The following is a 27,867-nucleotide window of genomic DNA, read 5'->3' on the forward strand; positions in this document are numbered from 1 at the left end:
AATTAGGATTAAAAACACACCTCTAATGATGACTTTATGGAATGAGAGCGTATTTAGAGCGCCACCTCGTCCAGAAAAACAGATCTTGGATAAAACGTTGGTCTCAGTAACCGAGACTCTCACACAGAGTTTGGTCGAGCTCGTCAGGATTTAAAACCTTAACCTGGACCCATTTTAAAGCTGAACTTTGTACCTTTTATCGAACTTTTAAACCACTCGTTTATTATATGAGACAGAAAGCATTAGGAGCTGGTGTGTAGCATCTTAATGCACCAATAGAAATAAGTTAGTAAGAAAATAATGCATCTAACCAGTTGACAAACAACTGACCAAAGAGAAGATTGATTAATCAACGACAGTAAAAAAAAAGTGATTTTCATGTCATTTATTACAATGTAAAGGCTGTAATTCTCATGATTTAATGACACTCTTTCACACCAACAGAAATAAGAATCTCATTTGTTACGAGCTCATATTTTTCTTAATAAGATCGTTGATTAAGAATTCATCTTGTAGGAAACTTGAGATCCAGAGTTGGACTATTTTCAGCATTGTTAAAGTACTTAAAGGTGTTTAAATGAGATCACGTTCTCGATGGAGAATCGGAGAGCTCTCTCTGCTGCTTTACAACTGCTTTGCACTCATAACGAGCCCATAGAGACCTTTGCTTCACCGGCTTGTTGTAATGATGAGTCTGAACATGTTGGTTCACTCAGAATGTGTGAGATAGACACGAATAACTCCTTAAAAAGTGAATAGTGAAGTAAATAATGCGAGATAATCAATGTTTTTCTTCACAGATCCACAAATAAAATTGTCCCACTCCAATAATATTACTGATCATATCCTTTTGGACACATTATAGAGGATCTCCAGCCCGTAATTAACAGAAATATTTTGGATTTTTGTGCTGCCCTTTTTGTCTTTAAGTACTATTAAAGATGATTAGTTTTAGATTAAGATCAACTACCCATAACTACCCATAGAAATTAAGTGTTGAGCTTTGGTTTTGGACTCGCATCCTTCAAAATGAACCAGTATCAGACTGTATAACAAAGGAAAGAGCAAAGTTACTGGGATTCCCTGGTCTATACATTTGATGGCAGATAACCAACGTCCCATTTATAGAAACAACTTATTTTCACTACAGAAGCCATGTTAAAAAATGTTATTACACAGTTATTACCGTGTCAGACTGCATTCAACTGAATTGTTTCATTTAAAAAATGCTTTATCCTCAAAATTGCCCCTAAATATGCCCCCAAACTGTCTAATAACGTAAAAGATAAATGCTCATACTTCATGTCTATCCGCTTATGGAAGCCATATGGAATGAGAGCTAAGTGCAGATGTAGTTGTTGGGTTGAGTTCAGATGCTTTTGTTTTGTAATTAACAGTTAATAAATGAGAGAGAAACTAAAAAGGTAGGTAAAGATCTCTATGAGCCTGTGATGAGGAAAAGCAGTTCTCTGTAGCTTAGTCCTCGACTGTATGATATGAGCAGATGTAAACTATTTTTTGTATTTTCACTGTGTAAATGACTGTCTTGACCAAACCTTTGTTTCCCAAATGAACGAAGTCTCTTCTCAAACTCTTTTTTCGTGGCCGTTTGCTCGGCTGCTTGTAGAATTTGTACCCGATAACTTTGAGACCAACCGGTGGGCAAACAAAGGTTTGGTTTGAGGCTCAGCGTGTCCTTAACTTTGTGACTGACCACTGTTCTCAGGCAAGGGACCGGAGACCCTGTATGCCGGGCAAAAGCTCAATGATAATGAATGGCACACAGTGCGCGTGGTACGTCGTGGAAAAACCTACAAGCTAACGGTTGACGATGATGTAGCAGAAGGTACTTACTCGCACCAACTGGAAATGTTCTCAGTGCTGGGGTGTGTTGCCAGTAATGATTGATAGCGTGATAGGAACCAATGCAGCTATGAAACAGTTAGCCACAATTTGCATTCATCTAATACTGTTAATGTAATTTTCTCCTTAAATCAGCCCTTTTGTGTTTAGTGTCAGACAGTGTTCTCTTTTCTTTTGGTTTTTTTTGTCTTTCTTTTCAACCCATCCCCTGCACCCTCCCCATCTCCAGGCCAAATGGTGGGTGACCACACCCGGCTGGAGTTCCACAACATTGAAACGGGCGTCATGACGGAGCGCCAGTTCGTTTCCAGCATCCCGTCCAGTTTCATTGGTCACCTGCAGAGCCTTAGGTACAGTTTCCTATGAAATATGTTCACTGGAAAAAATGCCCCTCCAAATATAAGTAAAAACTAAGACCTAGTGAAAATCGGCTTGTCAAGATTTCTTGAAATAAGATGTGATATTTAGGACTTTTGAGATAAAAGTGATCTTGAAATTAGCTTAAAAACCTCTTCAAATGAAAAAAAAAAGCTTGTTTCATATGATATGTGACTCAAAACAATTTTTTTTCAAGACTTTTTCACTTAACAAGATATTCCAGATGTATTGTCTTCAAACAAGTCCCTATATCTGGCTGAAATAGAACTTGTTAGGCAGTTGTGTCTCATATTAAGTGTAATGAGATATTTTGACTAGAAATGAGACAAATATACTTGGTAAGACTTTGATTTTTTCCAGTGTGGATGGATGTTTTTTTGAAAGTAGGGATGATGTAATCCATCTGGCAGTTTGAAGTGGGACTCTTCTGCCCCCCAGTGGCTGAAACGGTCAACGTCTCCGGCTCTTTTCCAGACTGAAGCGCAGGATTTCAGCCGCCTGTTTCTCTTCCTCTCCACAGATTTAACGGCATGCTCTACATTGACTTGTGCAAGAATGGCGACATCGATTATTGTGAGCTCAACGCTCGCTTTGGGGTCCGTTCCATCATCGCCGACCCCGTCACCTTCAAATCTAAGAGCAGCTACCTGAGCCTGGCCACCCTGCAGGCCTACACATCCATGCACCTCTTCTTCCAGTTCAAGACCACCTCCCCAGATGGCTTCATCCTCTTCAACTCCGGAGATGGCAACGACTTTATCGCCGTAGAACTGGTTAAAGGGTGAGGACGCATTTCAACCTCTTACACATTGAAACTCTGGAGAATTAGCAGTGGGATTTGTGGTAATGGAATAAAGAATAAACATCTGTATGTGTGGCTCCTTTAAGCTTTACAGATGTTTTATAGTGAGGTTTAGCTTCCCGTTTAGTAGGTTTTAGAGGTTTAGTACTATGTAGGATAAACAGGATTAACACTAAATTAAAGCTGCTCTACATCCAACTGTTAATGAACAGTTTATAGTCTAATTTAGAATTTCAATTACAGGCCTCAGTGCATCCCTGTGTTGTTGTCCATCGGTCCAAATGCTCAGTTACTAAACCATTGTGCTAGTCATGTGTTCACAGGTTAAATCAATCCCTTGCCTAACCATTAGAAAACATGTTAAAGGGTATAGTTTTTATCCTGTGGCAGGGTAGGTCCTATTTAGCTTGGCAGGGTTGTGGCTTGTTTACAGTCAGAGGTATTAAAAAGGCAATGTGATCCAAATGTAAAAGCTTTTAAAGACTTTAAAAACGTTCAGCCGCCGCTGGCACTTCTAGGAAAATGTTTAACAAGATTATATTAAAAATAACTGGATTCCAAAACTAGGGGAAGCTATAAGTATATAACAAAGTGTTTTCAGGGCACTCTTTCCTAAGTTTGTGTTCAATTAAATTCAATTCATTTTTATTTATATAGTGCCAAATACAACAAATGTCATCTCAAGGCACTTAGATAATAAAGTCCAATTCAAGCCAATTGGAATTCAAATAATTGTAATCATAATTATTCATAAAATAATCCAATTCGTTCATATAGAGCCAATTCAAAAACAGTTTCCTAGCTAAGGAAACCAACAGATTGCACCGAAACTTGTCTTCTGTGTTACCAGGGATGCAGCGATACCACTTCAAGCCGATACCGAGTACCGATGCCGATACTTCTACCACCAAAAAAATGCAATGAATTGGAAGACAGGTTTCAATCTCACAAGCATCTACCCTAGCTGCCAATCTAAAAAAATACAACAAAAATGACAAACCACCCTCTGATCGCGGTCTTCATGCAATAAATTGGTACCGGTTAACTTTAACGAGTACGATACCCGATTCCAGTATCTGTATCGGTGCATCTCTAGAAATGACTTTTAATAGGAATGATAGTCAAGTTGAATTCTTAAAGAAAAAAAGAAAACTCTCAGAGAGAAGTGCTGGGAAAAAAAAAAATTACACACTTGGTATTTATACCTAAGTTCCGAAACAGAAAGTAGTTCTGCAAAATTTTGTATGAAGTGTGTTATCATCTGTGAACAGCGCCTACTTTAAACTGCAGCATTTTGGTAGTAACAGGTGGTGGTTTGGGGGGTGAAATGTATTCTTACGCCTTCATTTTGTCATGTTTTGGTATTGAACGTTTTATTTGGGGTTCTTTGGGGTTTTTTTGTTGTTTTTTTAAATTGGGCTTTTTTCGGGAGTGGTCAGACCAAGAAGTAAATGTATATTAAAGCTTGGGGAGTTTTTTTGCGGGGCTTTAGATAACGAAGCAATGTGGATGTAATGATATCGACGCTTTCTAATTCACGGCGTGCACATGTCATGGAAGATTGAAACAAGGAAATAGCATTTATTGTCTTCACTGTAAAAGGGGTGGTGTATAAAGTGTAACTGTAACATATTGTATATTTAGAAAAAAAGAGAGAAGTGCTGGAAAGATCTCTTAAAAGACTAAACCTGCTCGATCTGCAAAAGATCCGATTGATCAGACTCTCGAAAGCCAACCAGCGTCCTCACCACAAAATTCAGCATTTACCAGCGAACATCTAAAAAAAAAAGCCGGATTCAGACAATATGATAACAGTCCAAAACACACAGCGGACTTCAGTGGTGAAACCAGAGGGTCAGTATAGAGGCAGGAGTATGTATGCAGTAAATAACAAAGAGAACAAAGTTCTGTGATAAAAGATGTTGAATGAGCGCCTGCTGGTTGATAGAAGCCAGTTTGCTGACCTTTCAAGCATGAACTTTAAAGACAGAAAGCTGAGGATGCCATCAGATTTCTGTAACTCTCAACAAATCTTCTCTTGCAGATACATCCACTATGTTTTTGATCTTGGAAATGGGCCCAACCTCATAAAGGGGAAAAGCGAAAGGGCCTTAAATGACAATCAGTGGCACAATGTGGCCATCACCCGAGACAACAGCAACACGTACACCCTGAAAGTGGACGCTACCACCACGAGTCAGAGCATCAACGGGGCCAAGAACCTGGACCTGAAAGGTATGACATCTGGCACATGGCTGTAGGCGTTTCTATTTTTCCAGAGTCAAATATCAGGAGCACCAGACCTCTATGCTTTCTGTTGTCATTGCCAGTTTTGCCAGTTTCACAACGGTGTTTGGTCTGTTGTTCTGCCACTGTCCAGTTTTACGTTGCCTCGCATCGAATCGCTTCCAACATCTCAGGGTTCGAAGTCTAATTTAGAATATGGCTACATGTTACAAAAACTGCTTTTAGAGGACGAGACTTGCAGATGTAAATCAAGTTCAATGTGCACATTGTGCTTAAAGGTCCAGCATATAGTATGATATAGTGAAAATCGAGTGGTACGAATTTTTAATTGTAACTAATTCAAATGGAAACCAACCAAACACTGGTGAAGCCAACTGTAGACCAAGGCTGTGTTCGAAACCGCATACTTCTCCTACTTCTCCTACTACTCATACTAACTTTTAGAGTTAGTATGCGAGATTGAGTAAGCGAGAAGTTCCCGGATGCATACTAGATTCTCTGAAATGTTGGGTATGCATCATGAGGTTACTACTCATACTCAAACTACCCAAGATGCAACGTAACGTGACGTCGCCGATCGTCATTTCCGGTCGAAACGTCAGTTTCAAGCTAGCTACAATGAGGGTAGGTTCACTTCCTGTTTTATAAACAAAAGCACCAATTGTATCGTAATGGCTTTCCCTATGATAAAAGGCAACGGGTATTTTATTTTGTGAAAATAAACGGAAGAACCGGAAGTTGCTCAAGATGGCTGCTCTGGTCTAACACTGCTTATGAGAGCAGAGCCAAGATGGATGCCCTGGTCTAACACTGCTTATGAGAGCAGAGCCAAGATGGATGCCCTGGTCTAACACTGCTTATGAGCCCAGAGCCAACAGGGCTGCTCTGGTCTAACACTGCTTATGAGAGCAGAGCCAAGATGGATGCCCTGGTCTAACACTGCTTATGAGCCCAGAGCCAACAGGGCTGCTCTGGTCTAACACTGCTTATGAGAGCAGAGCCAAGATGGATGCCCTGGTCTAACACTGCTTATGAGAGCAGAGCCAAGATGGATGCCCTGCTCTAACACTGCTTATGAGAGCAGAGCCAAGATGGATGCCCTGGTCTAACATTGCTTATGAAAGCAGAGCCAAGATGGCTGCTCTGTACTAATACTGCTTATGAGAGCAGAGCCAAGATGGATGCCCTGGTCTAACACTGCTTATGAGAGCAGAGCCAAGATGGATGCCCTGGTCTAACACTGCTTATGAGAGCAGAGCCAACAGGGCTGCTCTGGTCTAACGCTGATTATGAGAGCAGAGCCAAGATGGCTGCTCTGTACTAATACTGCTTATGAGAGCAGAGCCAAGATGGCTGCTCTGACATTTTCTAGTTGTATATTGTTGTTGTTTTGAGCCATTGTAGAAAGACATCAGTGTTGATGTACTTTCCTTCTACATCAGTCAGTTTCCATCCAACGAGTGAGAATAGTACACCGTGACAGCTAGATTTCGATTTATTTCAGAATTGTATCTTAGATTTGATCACTTTGGCTGATAAACGCACCTATAAAACCCTTTATTCAGATTCTCCCGCTCTGTTTGTGTACTTTCTGCCCTTTTAGGGGATCTGTTCATCGCAGGACTGGGTCCAGGCATGTATGGCAGCCTGCCTAAACTGGTGGCTTCCAGAGAAGGCTTTCAGGGTTGCTTGGCGTCGGTGGACCTCAACGGTCGCCTCCCGGATCTCCTCAATGACGCCTTGTTTCGCAGCGGGCAGATTGAACGTGGATGTGAAGGTACACCGTCCCTCAGATCTCAGCCCGATTTAGACTACTCCAACTCCAACTCCAACTCCAGCTCCAGCAGCCCCTTCTTCCTGCTCAATGCTAACAGTAGCTCTTCAGCCCTGCATCCATACGGAAGTCACTCCATCCTTTTAACCGTGTTCGTTGCCTCGCTTCCTCACTGCTAAGTCAAACCAAACATCCAACGCTTCCTCATCTGCATCACCACATTTTATCGGCCACATTGGCCATCCATCGACAATCAAAGTCACAACAAGAGCAGTTTTTTTTTAATTAATGATCCACAGGTGCTCTGTTTATGTCTCTTTTCATATGTTTTTGTACAGTTTTTTTGTGTTTGTTTTCCTGAGTTATGTGAATGTGAATGTGTCTTTAAAATACAAAAGATAAGTAAAAGTACTATAGTGACTGAAATCTGGTTTAAGAGCTCTGGCACAATATCGCAGACTGATACACTCATATTTAAAGCAAAAGTCTACACTTAAGCATGTTTCTGAAACAAAATTAATTTACCCTTCACTAAACCCGGCCTCCCAATGTACCTTACAGATACCTTACAGCAGATACCTTACAGGAGGTACCTTACAGATACCTTACAGCTCCAGTTAGATACCTTACAGATACCTTACAGCAGATACCTTACAGATACCTTACAGCAGATACCTTACAGATACCTTACAGCTCCAGTTAGATACCTTACAGATACCTTACAGCAGATACCTTACAGATACCTTACAGCAGATACCTTACAGGAGGTACCTTACAGATACCTTACAGCTCCAGTTAGATACCTTACAGCAGATACCTTACAGATACCTTACAGCTCCAGTTAGATACCTTACAGATGGGGCAGCCGTGGCCTAGTGGTTAGGGAGGTGGACTTAAGATCAGAGGGTTGCAAGTTCAAGTCCCGCCATTACCTCTCCCTATACCTCTATTCATGGCTGAAGTGCCCTTGAGCAAGGCACCTAACCCCACATTGCTCCAGGGCCTGTAACCAATACCCTGTATCTAAATAGATGTAAGTCGCTTTGGATAAAAAGCGTCAGCTAAGTGTAATGTAATGTAATGTGATGTACAGATACCTTACAGATACCTTACAGCAGATACCTTACAACAGATACCTTACAGCTCCAGTTAGATACCTTACAGCAGATACCTTACAGCTCCAGTTAGATACCTTACAGCAGATACCTTACAGCTCCAGTTAGATAGCTTACAGCAGATACCTTACAGCTCCAGTTAGATACCTTACAGCTCCAGTTAGATACCTTACAGCAGATACCTTACAGCAGATACCTTACAACAGATACCTTACAGCAGATACCTTACAGATACCTTACAGCTCCAGTTAGATACCTTACAGATACCTTACAGCAGATACCTTACAGCTCCAGTTAGATACCTTACAGCAGATACCTTACAGCAGATACCTTACAGCAGATACCTTACAACAGATACCTTACAGCAGATACCTTACAGCTCCAGTTAGATACCTTACAGATACCTTACAGCTCCAGTTAGATACCTTACAGATACCTTACATCAGATACCTTACAGATACCTTACAGCAGATACCTTACAGGAGGTACCTTACAGATACCTTACAGCTCCAGTTAGATACCTTACAGATACCTTACAGCTCCAGTTAGATACCTTACAGCAGATACCTTACAGATACCTTACAGCTCCAGTTAGATACCTTACAGCTCCAGTTAGATACCTTACAGCAGATACCTTACAGCAGATACCTTACAACAGATACCTTACAGCAGATACCTTACAGATACCTTACAGCTCCAGTTAGATGCCTTACAGATACCTTACAGCTCCAGTTAGATACCTTACAGATACCTTACAGCAGATACCTTACAGGAGGTACCTTACAGATACCTTACAGCTCCAGTTAGATACCTTACAGATACCTTACAGCAGATACCTTACAGGAGGTACCTTACAGATACCTTACAGCTCCAGTTAGATACCTTACAGATACCTTACATCAGATACCTTACAGATACCTTACAGCAGATACCTTACAGGAGGTACCTTACAGATACCTTACAGCTCCAGTTAGATACCTTACAGATACCTTACAGCAGATACCTTACAGGAGGTACCTTACAGATACCTTACAGCTCCAGTTAGATACCTTACAGATACCTTACAGCTCCAGTTAGATACCTTACAGCAGATACCTTACAGATACCTTACAGCTCCAGTTAGATACCTTACAGCAGATACCTTACAGCTCCAGTTAGATACCTTACAGCAGATACCTTACAGCAGATACCTTACAGATACCTTACAGCAGATACCTTACAGCAGATCCTTTCCCCAGTGGGGACAATTAAACTGGAACGCTCCCTGAATCTGGGAATTCTGAATTGGATTGTTTATTGTCTCTTTCATCAGTTCATTAAATCAGTCACAGCTATCCAGCCTTTATCAGTGAAGACATCGTTGTGGGTGTTTAAATGCGGACAATTCAGCGATAGATGTCGACTCTTTGGCTCCGTCATAGTTGTTCTAAATGAAGACTTGAGAGAAATTTCTTATAGTAAGACTCGTCAGGGGATATTTACACATTTCATGTAAAAAGAGGCCTGATCACGCTCCACCCAACATTACACATCAACACTGCCAAGTGTTTCATTGGATGCTAAATGGGTGAATTATCTACGTTTGGCCTTGATTGGCTGAATTATGTCGTTAACATATCATGCAAGACAGATCTTATAAAAAAAAAAACCTAGAAGGTACTTTTTGAACAGCAAATTGATTGATTTAATAGGTTTGAAGATGTTTTCACCATTTGAATCAGGGATCAGTAGGGATGGGAATCGAAAACCGGTTCTTGTTGAGAACCGGTTTCCAGTGTTTCAATTCCTTGGAATTGTTTGGCGATTTTTGCAAACGATTCCCTTATCGATTCCAGTGGGCGCGAATGACGTCACCACGCAACGTTGCGTGGCGAGTCCGGCGCAGCCAGCAGTCAACAGTAACCATGGCGCCCAAGCGGTACAACCGCTCGACAGTTTGATTACACATCCCTAAAAAAGACGACAACAGGGCAACTTGCAAAGTGAATATTTCACCAAAGGGAGGAAATACTACCAACATGCAATAACTATGAATGAATGATTAACGTTGGTGAATCTGAACCCAGCAACGTTAGCAACGTTAGCATGTCCTCTGCTAACACTGCAGGTAACTAACTAACAAACAAACACTGTCTATCATGTTAGCTCCATTTGCCTGATTGTAAAAGCTGCTGTTAGTAACGGTTAAGGTTAAATGAATGCCTTCTCAGGCATTACATTTAGATGAAATCATGAGAGACAGAGCCTGACTGGCTCAGAGCCAGAGGCTGGTGGTACTACCCCCAGTTCACCTCTACCTCCAGCTTCTCCTTTCACCAGAGCAGGAAGAGTTAAATTACCCAGGCCAGGATAGACCAATGTGGACCTCACCGTTGTTGGGTTTGTGAGGTCATGACTCATGTTACTTCTAAACTAAACAAAGTTGATGCTAATCGACCGGTTTGTTGTCCTTTTTCTCCAAATGAGAATCGATAAGGGAACCGACAAAGAACCGAATCGTTAAGCAGAATCGAAAATGGAATTGGAATCGTAAAAATCTTATCAATTCCCGTCCCTAGAGGATCAGTGGTATTTTGATGTGTAGTTTTACCTCCGGCCATGAAATCTGCATCAGGCCATATCTGGACTCTGGTCCACGCAGTTTGTTCACAAAGCAAAACTTGCCAAAGGTTTCGATGTTCTGTGTCACCTTCCGACTGTTCGCGCCTTTTTGTGCTGAATGAAGTCGAAACATTTTGCACGAACGAGCAGACGTGACTGTGGACAAAATGTTTCCATCTTTTTGTGCAGTTTTGTGGCTGTTTTTTTTGTCATCCTCTGAAGGTTCTGGGCCTCATCCACAACCTCTTCCTGTCTGCATGGAAACCAGTTTTTCCTTACGCCATCAGTTGGACATTGATTGTAACACATGTTGTTTTTTTTACATTTACTCACATGTTGGACCAATGAATGTGTTAGTCTGCATTTCATTCTAATCAAACAGAAAATAACTGTATGTGTAACTGTTCTGTGTGACAATCTGAATGGGCTTGGTAACAATGTCATTCATTGTACTGTATGCTCTGTGACAAAGAGATGGTTGATCAATTTATTTTTCCAAATAAAATCTCATCAATCGCAGTTTGGTTGTCCATTGCATTCTGATGTTTCATTTTACGTGTGCTTGTATGATTTATTTAGTTTGTTTTTTAGCAGTACATCACGATCAGCTCGTCGGTCATTCGGCTGTTATCTTGTTAAGTTTGTGTTTCATTACGAGTCTTCATCAAATCAAACTGTTTTGGGTTTATTCAGCCGGTGAGCATCTTTTTCCTGCAAACACGTCTTAAAGGGACAGTTCGCCTCTTCTGACATGAAGCTGTGTAACATCCCATATCAGCAGCATCATTTCTGAACATCTTCTTACCCCCTGCTGCGTCCTGTGAGCAGAGTTCCAGCCTCGTTTTGGTGTTGATGAAGGTAGTCCGGCTAGTTGGCTGGGGTTTAAAAAATAAAGCGTTTTGCTTCTCAAAACAATATGCGTTCAACAGAGTAATACATTTGCATCACAAAATGGTTCTCCGGGAAAAAGTCAGACCTTACAATCACTTGGCCCTATTTTCTCTCCCTTCGTATCACTGCCTGCTGTGCAGACCGAGCAGCAAACACTGTAACAGGCGCGGCTGTCGGCAGGCGACTTTCCTTTCCTTTAATTTCCTTTCCTTTCTTTTTGTTTCCCTCTTTCCTTTTGTCTCCTTCTCTTTCGTTACCTTTCGTTTCGTTTCCTTTTGTTTCCTTTTGTTTCCTTTCCTTTCTTTCCTTTTCTTTTGTTTCCTTTCCTTTCCTTTTGTTGCTGCCTGCTGTGCAGACCGAGCAGCAAACAGCGTAACAGGCGCGGCTGTCGGCAGGCAGCAGCAGGCAGTGATACGAAGGGAGAGAAAATAGGGCCAAGAGATTGTGAGTTCTGACTTTTTCCTGGAGAACCATTTTGTGATGCAAATGTATTACTCTGTGGAACGCATATTGTTCTGAGAAGCAAAAGGCTTTATCTTTTAAACCCCAGCCAACTAGCCGGACTACCTTCATCAACACCAAAACGAGGCTGGAACTCTGCTCACAGGACGCAGCAGGGGGTAAGAAGATGTTCAGAAATGATGCTGCTGATATGGGATGTTACACAGCTTCATGTCCAAAGAGGCGAACTATCCCTTTAAGGTGTGCAGCAGTGGGGGGGGGTGGGCGTCGCTTTTATAAATCTTTACTGGCCCCTAAGTTGCCACCAATCAAATTTGGCATGAAATACAAAGATTTGATGCTTCTTTACAGATTAAATGAAGTTGATGAAAGAAAGCATGATGTGTTTTCATTTGTCTGCAGTGAGATGATTGTCTTTTATTAATTCGTGCTTTTTTTTTTTATTTGCCTTTTCCATACCATCGCAGTGAGTTTTGATTTGCATCGTATCAAAGTCAGTTCACCGTAAATAAGATGACGGTTCAGGTTGCTGCACTAAACTGTTCGGCCACTAGATGGTGATACTGCGCTGCTGCAAACACTGAACAGATCATCAGCTGTTCTATTTTCCATTAAATCCTGAACCAGATCAGGGATTCAGTTTCAAAAACAGAGCAAGTTTGCATCTAAAACTTCTGCTTTTGGCTCCATTCCATCCTTCAACTCATCATCAGCTCAAAGCCACTTGCATCATTTCACAAGGTAAGTCTCCACATGTTTTATTTATTTAAGTAGTTGATGAGGGCTGACAGCTGCATTTATGTATAATATATAATAAAATATATTATATATAATAATTTATTAAATATAATTTATAACATATATATAATATATATCATTGTGTTTAAATTATTATTAATAAATTATTATATATATTATATAGTATATAATAATATATAATGTATATTATTGTGGCGGAAGACATCATGGAGGAACACAATGACACTTAACATGACCTGTAACTGAGAAACATCAGCCCTTTTAAACTGAAAATGTTACTTTGAAATGCATGTTTGCTGTTATTTTACAGCTCTTTGATTCATTTTAGCTGCATTTTGGATTTCTATTGGTATCTACTAACGTTAAGTTACAGCAACAATAAAGAGCAAAAATTGTTCTTTATTAAAAGTAAAACTAAATCGAGGCCAGCTTTTGAAATAAATTAGAAAAAAATAAAGTAACGTGTTGATTTAAGTGGCAGTGGGTCATCTCACAGATTCAGCATCACCATTTAAATAGTTGATAAAAAATCATTCCAGACCTGCTGAGGAGAAGTAAACTTAAATTAAATCGTTCTTGGCGCCTAACCGGCCGCCCTCCAGCATACAATGAAGCCAGTTTAACAGGCTTAAATGAATTAATCCAGTTAAAATGTGTCAGGGTGTGGTTTGGGGAAGGACACGAATGCGGACTTCAGAAGAAAGGTTGGTTTAATTAAGGCAGAAATATCAATGGAACAAATAAATACTTAGCTCTGGCCTGAACAGGTTGTGGCATGGCATGGCATGACGGGCAGGTGACAAACACAAAGATCCGACAAACAGACAGGGGAGACAAGAGACTAAATAGAGGGCTGGGAGTGATTGGAGAGTGAGTACAGCTGGTGACAATGACTAACGGGTGCCCTGAATGAACTAATGATGTGAATGAACCAAAGACCAGAGTGAGGGGGAAAAACAATAACAAGACTGAAACTCAAAACCTGGGCATAAACTGAACACCTAAAACATAAAACTTAACACATGAGTCCATGGACGTGACAAAAATGAATCAAAGCACAGCCAGGTAAATGAATAAAACAAGCTCACAAATACAGCGCAGACATGTCAGAATTTTACAACTGTTGTGTAAATCTGGCTCAACGTCTTCTCACTGGAACATTTTGTTCATAAATAAAGGGAATGGAAATAAAATGGCTGGTTTATAAATACTAAATGATAATAGTTCTTGTTGGTTTAACAGGCTGCTGTAATTTACAGATTCACAATGCATTTAAAAGGGGACATTTTAGGTCGGGAGGAGAATGTTCGAGTTTGGCCTGTGGGCCATGTTTACACTAGCCTGGCAACGCCATCCTACGTACTTCCGCCCAAAGATTTTGGCTCCGCACATGGTCTGGCCGAATCCCCCTACCTCGGTTCGCTCAGTGTTTTGCCAATCAGCAAACAGTTGCGAGTGGTGACGCAGAACTCGCGCGCGGAGTCCATTGTAGTCCATATAATTGTAGTTCAACCGCAGCGGAAATAAACATGGCGACGGAAGAAAGCTAGAAGCTATCCATGAAGTTGTCTCAACTCTGGAGAGCATTACACAATTAAAACAAGAGCAAGAGGAATGCCTCGTCAATTTTGTTAGTGGCAAGGATGTCGTAGCTCTCCTTCCAACTGGCTTTGGGAAAAGTTTGATTTATCAAATGGTACCGGTATAATGAAAGCGGATGTGGGAAGCGTGATTCGCGAGCAAGCATGAACCTCGGCGCATAACCTACGTCCTTTCTAAACATTACTGATTGGTTATGGGAACTCCAATGAATTTAAGTTGCTGAGTAAGGTCCCACCCTCCATGGAAACGGATTCCTCTTGGGTTTTTCCAGACTGTTTGATGGAGTCAACAGTCGGCTTTCGCCCAGGCTATGTTTACACTGAAAAAAAATCTAAATCTTACCAAGTATATTTGTCTCATTGAGTATCTCATTACACTTAATATGAGACACAACTGCCTAACAAGTTCTATTTCAGCCAGATATAGGGACTTGTTTTAATACAATACATCTGGAATATCTTGTTAAATGAAAAAGTCTTGAAAACAAATTGTTTTGAGTCGGATTTCATATGAAACAAGCTTTTTATTTTCATTTGAAGAGGTTTTTAAGCCAATTTCAAGATCACTTTTATCTCAAAAGTCCTAAATATCACATCTTATTTCAAGAAATCTTGACAAGCCGATTTTCACTAGTTCCATTGGCAGATTTTTTTGCTTATTTCAAGCAAAAACGTCTTTTATTTGTTGTTTTTTTTACTTATTTTTGGAGGGGCATTTTTTCCAGTGTAGTCGTGGATTGGTGATTGTTAAAGCAGATGTTGTTTGTCTCTGTGTGTCCGGCTGTGGGGATCGTTGGACTCGCACAGGTCCCAGCACCACCTGTCAGGAAGACTCCTGCGCTAACATGGGCATCTGCATCCAGCAGTGGGAGAACTACACCTGCGACTGCTCCATGACCTCCTACACCGGAACGCAATGCAACGACCGTGAGTCACTCGCACATCTAACGCCACACACCAGGGACGGAGAAGCAGATTAAACCATCAGTTACTGGGAATAATACATTATTAATAAGCAGGCTTTTAAAATCTATTCTGTGACTGACTGGAAGCCAGAGTAAAGATTTTAAAGCTGCTGTGATGTCTTTAGGTTTTGGCAGCACATTTTCTTGTTCAGGTTTTGGAAGCACATTTTCTTGTTTTGGTTTTGGAAGCACATTTTCTTGTTTAGGTTTTGGAAGCACATTTTCTTGTTTTGGTTTTGGAAGCACATTTTCTTGTTTAGGTTTTGGAAGCACATTTTCTTGTTTTGGTTTTGGAAGCACATTTTCTTGTTTAGGTTTTGGAAGCACATTTTCTTGTTTAGGTTTTGGAAGCACATTTTCTTGTTTTGGTTTTGGAAGCACATTTTCTTGTTTAGGTTTTGGAAGCACATTTTCTTGTTTAGGTTTTGGAAGTTTCCTCCACCACTGGCACCCTCTATACTTTCATTACCCCCTACCCGAACCAGGGTTTGCATCCCATTCCTGCTTTTCTTACCTCTTTTATTTCTTCCCCTACCCGAACCGGGGTTTGCGTCCCCGCCCCGCTGTGACTGGTGTGCAGTTGGTGAGAGGCTGAGGTATCTGACTTATCGCACTTACTCTAGCACTAGTTTTGCTCTTAGCTGTTTGGTATTGGAAGGAAATGCACTTATGATTTCTTGTGACCTGAAGTTCTTTTGCCAACCGATGTTGAACGCACTTATTGTAAGTCGCTTTGGTTAAAAGCGTCTGCAAAATGACCGTAATGTAATGTAAATGTAATGGAAGCACATTTTCTTGTTTATCAAATCAAATTTATTTATATAGCACATTTCATGTCCAAAACAATTCAAAGTGCTTCACATAAAATAAAAGCATTGCAGCAGGGAGTGGAAGAAGCTTTAAAAATACATAAAAGAATATAAAGAGAAACAAATAAAATTATTTCAGAGGTTTTAATGTCGTGTTTCTGAGCGGCTCCACGGGAAAAGTCATCCAAAATACTTTCCTCTTCTTCAACCTTTGTCTGTAACTCTGCACTCACAGGTTACTACAACTGTTACATTTATTAATCCAGAGCTCCAGGAATGGAATGAATCTTTGCTCCCATTGAAACATTCGTATGATGATATTTGGATGGCTCTGATGAGTTAATGAGCAGTTTGGGAGCTTTAAGACTGGATTTGCACTTTACCAGATATGTTGGGCCAAATATTCGTGTTGAATTCCTCCAGTTTGGTAGGGCGGAATCTGAGAAATCAGCCCGTTATTCTGTATTCTGAGCCGGGCATAACTTCCCTTTCCTCCTCTGCTCTTTGCCCATTAACTCTAATGGCACCTTATCACTTGGAAATGTGCTCATCCGTATCATCCATCGCTTCCTCCAATAATGAAATGGGAAAGATGCTGATTACAGTTGGTTATGGCATCCATCAAAGGGGCTGGCCGTTGCACATGTCTCAATGAGAATTTCATCAGTCGTCCGTTTGAAATCACATTTCAGGGCCCCGGAGAGTCCTGGTGACTCACCCTGATACTCCGTCATCATCCTTACTCAGTAAAGCAGCTATTATATGATCCATAAGATCTGTGCAAATGGTTGTTTTTCATAACCAGCTCTTAACCCAGCTGAAAGCTGTTTGCAGTAACTGTTCACAATCACTGGGACAGTTTCTCTTAAATGGAAACTTCTCACTTAACAAAGCTTTTAGGGTTCTCAATCAACGATCAAATGACCCGTTAATACACATATTTTGGGCTCTCTTTAAGCTCTAAGCTTCTATCAGCTCTTTACTCACCTCAGTTTGCTTGACTTGTGTTTCCTTTTTATTCTGTAACTTTCTGCTTTGGGTCACTCGTGTGCACCTTCGGCCTTCCCTTCACACCTGTGTTGAGTTGATCGCTCACTCACTCATTTTATATTTACCTCCAGATTGGGCTTTTCTTTTCCCTTTTTCTCAGGTTCTGAATATCCTGTTTGCTGTGGGATATTGTTTGGATATTTTTTAGGGCTGGGCGAGTTAACTGGTTATTATCGCGTTAACTCGATATTATCGCGGTAACTCGTTATTATCGCGTCAACTCGATATTATCACGTTAACCCGATATTATCACGTTAACCCGATATTATCAGGTTAACTCGTTATTATCACGTTAACTCGTTATTATCGCGTTAACTCGTTATTATCACGTTAACTCGTTATTATCGCGTTAACTCGTTATTATCGCGTTAACTCGTTATTATCGCGTTAACTCGATATTATCAGGTTAACTCGTTATTATCACGTTAACTCGTTATTAGCGCGTTAACTCGTTATTATTTTTATTCTGTAAAAGTCTGTTGCTCACAGGCTTTTATTCTGTAAAAGGCTGTCGCTCACAGGCTTTTATTTTGTAAAAGTCTGCTGCTGTCTGCTGTGGAACAGGAAAAGAAAGTAATCGGCGGATCCACCAAACATGGAGAAGGGTACAGAACTTTTACTCGGCCATTTTCATTTTAAAGTTCTTCCAGACGGCGGAGTGGACAGAACCAAAGTCATCTGTAAACACTGCCAAGTTGAATTGTCTTCTCAGCGTAGTAGTTCCAGTCTAAAATATCACTTAAAGGCAAAACACACAACTGATAGCAGCAAGTCATTCAAGGAAACAGACAGTGGAGCGAGGCTTCTACATAAAAACTACAGAAAGATGCTGATGTTAAAAGTGTGTTTGCACAACAAATGTTATGGCACTTTCATTGATATGGCAGCACATTTAAAATAAAGCTAAATGCTAAAAGCTATACACTACTTTTGGATTCATTTTTGGATTCTGCGTACAAATGCGATTAATCGTGATTAATCAGGGAAATCATGTGATTAATTAGATTAAACATTTTAATCGTTGCCTAGCCCTAGTTTTTTGTCTGCTCTGGATATAAAGTGTGTCTGGTTTAGTTTGAATACTGACATTATGCAATCCAGTGTGTGTGCATCTGTGAGCTGATACTGCGAGCTTGGATGCATTTACACTTCTTACCACTAGAGGGCAGACCACAATCGCCATCATAAAGGTTTGCCCAAAGAGAGCCTCTGAGGATTGTGGGAAGCTGTGTGCACACATACAGATCAGACACCCGTTTGCATGCTTTAGGCTGAATGCTCTAACACAGTGAGTAGCCACCTTCAGCTTCTCTGCATCCTGTCCGCGGTTTCATTGTTTTCCCATTCGTGTCGGGAAGCTCTTTGGCTGCATGTGTATGTTTGTGTGCCTGCTGATTGATGCAGTTTGGATCCAGTAGGATTAATTTGGATGAATCGAACATTGATTTATAACTAAAGCTCAATGGGGTGGTGTTTTTCTGCAGTCTGGGCTCTGCTCTTCAGCTAAATGCATCAAAACTTAATGTTACGTTCTGTTTTTTTATGATTTTATATGAAAGCCTCTGCAACTTTTGGAGTAAGGGATGCACATTTACAGAGTATATCCTGTAGTTCAGAGTCTGCCAGCACAGATACAATGTGGGACTCTTAATGCTCACAGACTGATGCATGAATGCAGTTGGGACCCTTCAGATATTCCTTTGAAACAGGCAGCTGTCTCTCCGTTAACATGGGGTTGCATCATCACTGGCACACTAAAAATTGACTTTACAATTTATTGTGCCTCAGGTTTGTTAAGTTTACATCCATATCCGCTCACTGCAGAAAAAAACAACAACAGTGTGGTAACCATCACCCTTCAGGTAATGAAGGTCCGGGCACAAAAAAATCTAATTTAAATTTTTAATTTAAATGAAAAAATAAATAAATAAATAAATAAAACCTGCATTCATGCAAAACCTGCATGCAAAACCTCATGCATGATAAAATATCAACGTATCGACGTTAAATAATTAGCAAGTTAACTCGCCCAGCCCTAGTTTATTTACAATCAAAACAGTGGATACCAAAAACTACACTGTGAAAAAAAACAAAAGACTTGACTTGAGTTGAGTTGACTTGGCGTGGTGTGGCGTGAAGGGGTCAAGACGGAGTAAGGAGCAAGGATCTGACAAAGTTTATGGGGAAACCTGGAAACTAAATACTGAGGAGGGTGATTGGTGAGTGAGTGCAGCTGAGGAGAAAACTACAGGTGAAGTGAATGAGCAAACAGAAACTGATCTCGTTTTTTCGGCCCCTACCCACAGCTCGTGACCATAGGTGAGGGTAGGATCTCATTCTTTCGGTCACTACCCACAGCTCGTGACCATAGGTGAGGATAGGATCTTGTTCTTTCTGTCACTACCCACAGCTTGTGACCATAGGTGAGGATAGGATCTCGTTCTTTCGGTCACTACCCACAGCTCGTGACTATAGGTGAGGATAGGATCTCGTTCTTTCGGTCACTACCCAAAGCTCGTGGCCATAGGTGAGGATAGGATCTCGTTCTTTCGGTCACTACCCACAGCTCGTGACTATAGGTGAGGATAGGAACTCGTTCTTTCGGTCACTACCCAAAGCTCGTGGCCATAGGTGAGGATAGGAACTCGTTCTTTCGGTCACTACCCAAAGCTCGTGACCACAGGTGAGGGTAGGATCTCGTTCTTTCGGTCACTACCCACAGCTCGTGGCCATAGGTGAGGATAGGATCTCGTTCTTTCGGTCACTACCCACAGCTCGTGGCCATAGGTGAGGATAGGATCTCGTTCTTTCGGTCACTACCCACAGCTTGTGACCATAGGTGAGGATAGGAACTCATTCTTTCGGTCACTACCCACAGCTTGTGACCATAGGTGAGGATAGGAACTCGTTCTTTCGGTCACTACCCACAGCTCGTGACCATAGGTGAGGGTAGGATCTCGTTCTTTCGGTCACTACCCACAACTTGTGACCATAAGTGAGGGTAGGATCTCGTTCTTTCGGTCACTACCCACAGCTCGTGACCATAGGTGAGGGTAGGATCTCGTTCTTTCGGTCACTACCCACAACTTGTGACCATAGGTGAGGGTAGGATCTCGTTCTTTCGGTCCCTACCCACAGCTCGTGGCCATAGGTGAGGGTAGGATCTCGTTCTTTCGGTCACTACCCACAGCTCGTGGCCATAGGTGAGGATAGGATCTCGTTCTTTCGGTCACTACCCACAGCTCGTGGCCATAGGTGAGGATAGGATCTCGTTCTTTCGGTCACTACCCACAGCTCGTGGCCATAGGTGAGGATAGGATCTCGTTCTTTCGGTCACTACCCACAGCTCGTGACCACAGGTGAGGGTAGGATCTCGTTCTTTCGGTCACTACCCACAGCTCGTGGCCATAGGTGAGGATAGGATCTCGTTCTTTCGGTCACTACCCACAGCTCGTGGCCATAGGTGAGGATAGGATCTCGTTCTTTCGGTCACTACCCACAGCTCGTGACCACAGGTGAGGGTAGGATCTCGTTCTTTCGGTCACTACCCACAGCTCGTGGCCATAGGTGAGGATAGGATCTCGTTCTTTCGGTCACTACCCACAGCTCGTGGCCATAGGTGAGGATAGGATCTCGTTCTTTCGGTCACTACCCACAGCTTGTGACCATAGGTGAGGATAGGAACTCATTCTTTCGGTCACTACCCACAGCTTGTGACCATAGGTGAGGATAGGAACTCGTTCTTTCGGTCACTACCCACAGCTCGTGACCATTGGTGAGGGTAGGATCTCGTTCTTTCGGTCACTACCCACAACTTGTGACCATAAGTGAGGGTAGGATCTCGTTCTTTCGGTCACTACCCACAGCTCGTGACCATAGGTGAGGGTAGGATCTCGTTCTTTCGGTCACTACCCACAACTTGTGACCATAGGTGAGGGTAGGATCTCGTTCTTTCGGTCCCTACCCACAGCTCGTGGCCATAGGTGAGGGTAGGATCTCGTTCTTTCGGTCACTACCCACAGCTCGTGGCCATAGGTGAGGATAGGATCTCGTTCTTTCGGTCACTACCCACAGCTCGTGGCCATAGGTGAGGATAGGATCTCGTTCTTTCGGTCACTACCCACAGCTCGTGGCCATAGGTGAGGATAGGATCTCGTTCTTTCGGTCACTACCCACAGCTCGTGACCACAGGTGAGGGTAGAATCTCGTTCTTTCGGTCACTACCCACAGCTCGTGGCCATAGGTGAGGATAGGATCTCGTTCTTTCGGTCACTACCCACAACTTGTGACCATAGCTGAGGATAGGAACTCGTTCTTTCGGTCACTACCCACAGCTCGTGACCATAGGTGAGGATAGGAACTCGTTCTTTCGGTCACTACCCACAGCTCGTGACCATAGGTGAGGATAGGATCTCGTTCTTTCGGTCACTACCCACAGCTCGTGGCCATAGGTGAGGATAGGATCTCGTTCTTTCGGTCACTACCCACAGCTCGTGACCACAGGTGAGGGTAGGATCTCGTTCTTTCGGTCACTACCCACAGCTCGTGGCCATAGGTGAGGATAGGATCTCGTTCTTTCGGTCACTACCCACAGCTCGTGGCCATAGGTGAGGATAGGATCTCGTTCTTTCGGTCACTACCCACAGCTCGTGACCACAGGTGAGGGTAGGATCTCGTTCTTTCGGTCACTACCCACAGCTCGTGGCCATAGGTGAGGATAGGAACTCGTTCTTTCGGTCACTACCCACAGCTCGTGGCCATAGGTGAGGATAGGATCTCGTTCTTTCGGTCACTACCCACAGCTCGTGGCCATAGGTGAGGATAGGATCTCGTTCTTTCGGTCACTACCCACAGCTCGTGGCCATAGGTGAGGATAGGATCTCGTTCTTTCGGTCACTACCCACAGCTCGTGACCACAGGTGAGGGTAGGATCTCGTTCTTTCGGTCACTACCCACAGCTCGTGGCCATAGGTGAGGATAGGATCTCGTTCTTTCGGTCACTACCCACAGCTCGTGACCACAGGTGAGGGTAGGATCTCGTTCTTTCGGTCACTACCCACAGCTCGTGACCACAGGTGAGGGTAGGATCTCGTTCTTTCGGTCACTACCCACAGCTCGTGGCCATAGGTGAGGGTAGGATCTCGTTCTTTCGGTCACTACCCACAGCTCGTGGCCATAGGTGAGGATAGTATCTCGTTCTTTCGGTCACTACCCACAGCTCGTGACCATAGGTGAGGATAGGATCTCGTTCTTTCGGTCACTACCCACAGCTCGTGGCCATAGGTGAGGGTAGGATCTCGTTCTTTCGGTCACTACCCACAGCTCGTGGCCATAGGTGAGGATAGGATCTCGTTCTTTCGGTCACTACCCACAGCTCGTGACCATAGGTGAGAGTAGGAACATAGATTGACCGGTAAATCGAGAGCTTTGCCTTCTGGCTCAGCTCCTTCTTCACCACGACGGGCCGGTGCAGAGCACGCATCACTGCAGATGCCGCACCGATCCGTCTGTCAATCTCCTGCTCCATTCGTCCCTCACTCGTGAACAAGACCCCGAGATACTTGAACTCCTCCACTTGGGAAAGGATCTCATTCCCGACCCGGAGAGAGCATTCCACCCTTTTCCGGCCGAGGACCATGGTCTCAGATTTGGAGGTGCTGATTCTCATCCCAGCCACTTCACACTCGGCTGCGAACCGCTCCAGTGAGAGCTGAAGGTCACGGCCCGACGACGCCTACAGAACCACATCGTCCGCAAAAAGCAGAGACCCGATTCTGAGGTCGCCCAAACGGACCCCCTCAACGCCCTGGCTGCGCCTAGAAACTCTGTCCATAAAGATTATGAACAGAATCGGTGACAAAGGGCAGCCTTTGTCAAACTAAAACATGGGCAAAAACCCCATGGACATGACAGTTTGTGTTTGGATAATTCTGCTAACAAACAAACAGCCTTTACCTCGCGGAATTCTGACTTAAACATTGTTTTTGTCTTTGTACCATTCATTAAACCTGTCATACTCTACAGCTAATGTGAGCATTAGAGCTGACATCACCAGAACATTTCATTTTAGGGTTTCAGTAATGACAGCAAACACACAAACTGCTCGACATAGACTTTATGGACTGGACTGAACAGGTGATGTTAAAGTTAAAACATTAAGTTTGAGAGTTAAAGAGGTTTTACAGTGCAGTAAATTTTTTACAGTGTTCGTAAAGGGACGGATCATTTTGAAACATACTTTAAAATGACCTTTATATCCCTGGTGAATCTCTCTGAAATCCATCTACCTTACAAGGTAACAAGAAGGCAAAAACAGTCGATACGTTTGTTGTAGACGACATTTCCCAAGATAAATAAAGTTTCCCCCGGGACGAGCAGGGCGGAGCGTGTTGAGGGTGGATTGGCCCTGAAGGGTTCATATCCATCATCAGTCTCTGACAAGGTTTACGGTGAGGAGACCAACAGAAGATGGACTGGCACAGCCAGGCAGTAAACTGCACGTCACGACTGAGCTGTGGCTGAAAAATGGCTGTGAAAGGAACACAGGAAGTATGAAAGGCCTGTGGGACCAGAGTAATTCATGGCTTTGTGAATGGAGAGAGATGGGAATGAGCTACTGTCTGTTGGCAGAGGGGAAGAGGAATCTCCCAATGAAGTTATACGACTCCATCAATTGAAAGTCAGTTCAGCTCTACTGTGGGTTTCCCTCCATAAACCAAACCTTTCCACTTTATCGTTCACACCTATGTAATGTGCACTCTCAGTCCTCCAGTTCACGATGCTTTTTGATGCTCATGAACAATATAATGTGAGATGTACCATGGCCGTCGCACCCGTGGGGGATGGGGGTGTTTCGACACCCCCATTTTTACAGTAAGATGATTTCATCCCCCCCACATTTTCCAAAAGTAAACCCGTTTGCCCCATGGATGTATTATATTAACGGTTTGCCCACCCTCGTAATGCACCAACGTACAATGTGTTTTAAAGATTCTGTACTCTCTTTAGAATAATTCCATCCAGAATTGAGCAGTCTAACTGTTGTAGTTTCCATACAGGACCTAGTTTAGGGCAATCAAAAAGCAGTAAAATGGCCCTGTTCTGCATTTTCACAAATCAGAAAAAGTTTTCACAAATCCCAAAAAAGGTTTTAATTAATCTATAGCCTCTTTAGCATAATTCTATCCAGATTTGGGCAGTGTAACTATTGTAGCTTCCATACAGGACCCAGTTTAGGGTGATCAAAATGCAAAAATGCAGTGAAATGGCCCTTTATGCCCATCCATTTAATTCGCGAATTGGATGCCAACTTCAGTGTTGTGTCTATGGGCTTGATGTGGCGCTCATGTGCCCCCCCTGGAACGCCCCCCACATTTAAAATCACTGCTCCACCCCTGAGATGTACCATCCAGTAGGTTAGGTTACAAAAGCTGCTGAAGTGTTCGAAAGGATCGACTTTAAAACCGATCCCATTAAATGTTGGGGTTTTACTTTTGAACGAGCAACAAGTTACTGAAAGGTTGCTGAAGTTAAGGTGAGGAAAGGCCAGATAAACATGGGTTAGGGCTTGTAAAAGCTGGTAAAAAACCTTTGGACAGTGTCCACTTCCTTGTTTTCTCCAAGTTCCACTGGCTGTTTTGCTTGTTGTTTGGTTTGGTGCAAGTACAGGAACTAAGTACTCCAACCTCTTTGTTAGGTTTACGAAAGGATTTAAAATGGCTGAAATCTGAAGGCGACCTTCTGCATTGATGAACGTCACCAGCAGAGTGGGAGTGGGCCGGTCCTGATGAGGGCGGTCTGACACTGGACAAGGTCTTTATCATCAGATACATTGTGTGTTTCCCAAAGTGTCTAAAGCCGCATTCCCACTGTAGGAACCTTCTGCAGTTCCTGTAACCTTTTCAGGAACGAGGCCGTTTTTTCCCGCATTCGCACATACAGGAACTAGGGACCACGGCCTTCAGGAACTAGGGACCACGGCCTTCAGGAACTAGGGATCACGGCCTTCAGGAACTAGGGACCACGGCCCTCAGGAACTAGGGACCACGGCCCTCAGGAACTAGGGACCACGGCCTTCAGGAACTAGGGACCACGGCCCTCTGGAACTAGGGACCACGGCCCTCAGGAACTAGGGACCACGGCCTTCAGGAACTAGGGACCACGGCCCTCAGGAACTAGGGACCACGGCCTTACGGAACTAGGGACCACGGCCCTCAGGAACTAGGGACCACGGCCTTCAGGAACTAGGGACCACGGCCTTCAGGAACTAGGGACCACGGCCCTCTGGAACTAGGGACCATGGCCTTCAGGAACTAGGGACCACGGCCCTCTGGAACTAGGGACCACTGCCCTCAGGAACTAGGGACCACGGCCCTCAGGAACTAGGGACCACGGCCTTCAGGAACTAGGGACCACGGCCCTCAGGAACTAGGGACCACGGCCCTCAGGAACTAGGGACCACGGCCCTCAGGAACTAGGGACCATCTCCCTCAGGAACTAGGGACCACGGCCCTCAGGAACTAGGGACCACGGCCTTACGGAACTAGGGACCACGGCCCTCTGGAACTAGGGACCATGGCCTTCAGGAACTAGGGACCATCTCCCTCAGGAACTAGGGACCACGGCCCTCAGGAACTAGGGACCACGGCCTTCAGGAACTAGGGACCACGGCCCTCAGGAACTAGGGACCATGGCCTTCTGGAACTAGGGACCACGGCCCTCAGGAACTAGGGACCACGGCCCTCAGGAACTAGGGACCACGGCCATCTGGAACTAGGGACCACGGCCCTCAGGAACTAGGGACCACGGCCCTCAGGAACTAGGGACCACGGCCCTCAGGAACTAGGGACCACGGCCTTCAGGAACTAGGGACCACGGCCTTCAGGAACTAGGGACCACGGCCTTCAGGAACTAGGGACCACGGCCCTCTGGAACTAGGGACCATGGCCTTCAGGAACTAGGGACCACGGCCCTCTGGAACTAGGGACCACGGCCCTCAGGAACTAGGGACCACGGCCTTCAGGAATTAGGGACCACGGCCTTCAGGAACTAGGGACCACGGCCTTCAGGAACTAGGGACCACGGCCTTCAGGAACTAGGGACCACGGCCTTCAGGAACTAGGGACCACGGCCCTCAGGAACTAGGGACCACGGCCCTCAGGAACTAGGGACCACGGCCTTCAGGAACTAGGGACCACGGCCCTCAGGAACTAGGGACCATCGCCCTCAGGAACTAGGGACCACGGCCCTCAGGAACTAGGGACCACGGCCTTCAGGAACTAGGGACCACGGCCCTCAGGAACTAGGGACCATCGCCCTCAGGAACTAGGGACCACGGCCCTCAGGAACTAGGGACCACGGCCCTAGTTCCATCCTTCGTCTCCTGACCCTCTCTGTGAGCTCTTCCAGCCTCCATGTTAGACGCCCGATGTGATCGTCCATGATTAATATCACCGTCATGCAGACCATAGCTGTGTTCGAAACCGCATACTGCATACTTCCATACTACATACTACATACTCATCGATCAGACAGTATGTAGAGCGTTTACCCACAATGCATCTCGCTCCTGCCCGAGCCGAAATCAGCCGGCCTGAAGCTGATTTCCCTTAAGCTCTAAACTCTGTAAACTTTAGCAACATTTGAAACATTTTCAGGTGAGAAAGTAGTCGTTTAGATCCCCAACGTGTTGAAGACCTGACAAAATACCGGCTGTTTACAATTTTGTTCCCATGAATTCGGCGCTACTAAAGCTAGCTGAAGTGAGCTAACGCACTTCCTGTTATTTTCACAAAATAAAATACCAGTTGCCTTTTATCATAGGGAAAGCCTTTACCATACAATTGGTGCTTTTGTTTTGAAAACAGGAAGTGAACCTACCCTCGTTGTAGCTAGCTTGAAACTGCCATTTTGACAGGAAATGACGATCGGCAACGTCACGTTACGTTGCATCTTGGGTAGTTTGAGTATGAGTAGTAACCTCATGATGCATACCCAACATTTTGGAGAATCTAGTATGCATCCGGGAACTTCTCGCTTACTCAAACTTGCATACTAACTCAAAAAGTTAGTAGGAGTAGTAGGAGAAGTATGCGGTTTCGAACACAGACCATGAACACGTTGGCCTCCCCGCTGTCCATGTTAGCTTCTTGGTGGTGTTTTCTTCTTCTCTCCTTACTTTTACCCGGTTTTGTTTTGTTCTGTTTTGTTGTTGAATGTGGCGCTAAAGTAACACGTCGCTGTCGCAGACGGCTGCGTCTTATCAGTCCCCATCAGGTCCGACTCATGTGGGAATGCAAACTGAAACAGTTCCCCTGGGGAAGGGCAGTTATCAGAACGGAATTCGAGGAGGACCGTTCTTAGAACAGCTCTGTCCGAATGCAGCTTTAGAGTACAGAAGGTATACTGTATAACCGTGTATAACTGGAGGACCTGCGGCAGGTGGGAGGGCTTCGTTGGTGTGGAATGCTGCTCAGACAGCTCTGTTTTTGGCAGAAAATGTGGGCTCAGATGATGTATATATTTCAGAAGCACAGCAGACAGAGCCGTTG

At 43.8% G+C, this 27,867-nt stretch overlaps 1 protein-coding gene across 5 annotated transcripts in view; it reads left to right on the top strand.

Moving 5' to 3' along the window:
- Positions 1-27,867, top strand: part of LOC142366229 (neurexin-3a-like) — a 126,014-nt gene that overhangs the window by 53,622 nt on the left and 44,525 nt on the right. For all 5 annotated transcript variants that reach the window (XR_012766752.1, XR_012766753.1, XM_075448055.1 and 2 more), the window contains 6 exons: positions 1,727-1,846; positions 2,093-2,213; positions 2,762-3,022; positions 5,088-5,278; positions 6,894-7,067; positions 15,301-15,420. Coding sequence is in view for 3 of the 5 variants with exons in the window: in XM_075448055.1 (XP_075304170.1) it covers positions 1,727-1,846; positions 2,093-2,213; positions 2,762-3,022; positions 5,088-5,278; positions 6,894-7,067; positions 15,301-15,420 (987 nt within the window). In the remaining 2 variants the exon portion in view is untranslated. The remainder of the gene's footprint in view (positions 1-1,726; positions 1,847-2,092; positions 2,214-2,761; positions 3,023-5,087; positions 5,279-6,893; positions 7,068-15,300; positions 15,421-27,867) is intronic.

Source organism: Odontesthes bonariensis, chromosome 17 (assembly GCF_027942865.1).
Source record: "Odontesthes bonariensis isolate fOdoBon6 chromosome 17, fOdoBon6.hap1, whole genome shotgun sequence".
In the NCBI taxonomy this organism is placed as follows: Eukaryota; Metazoa; Chordata; class Actinopteri; order Atheriniformes; family Atherinopsidae; genus Odontesthes; species Odontesthes bonariensis.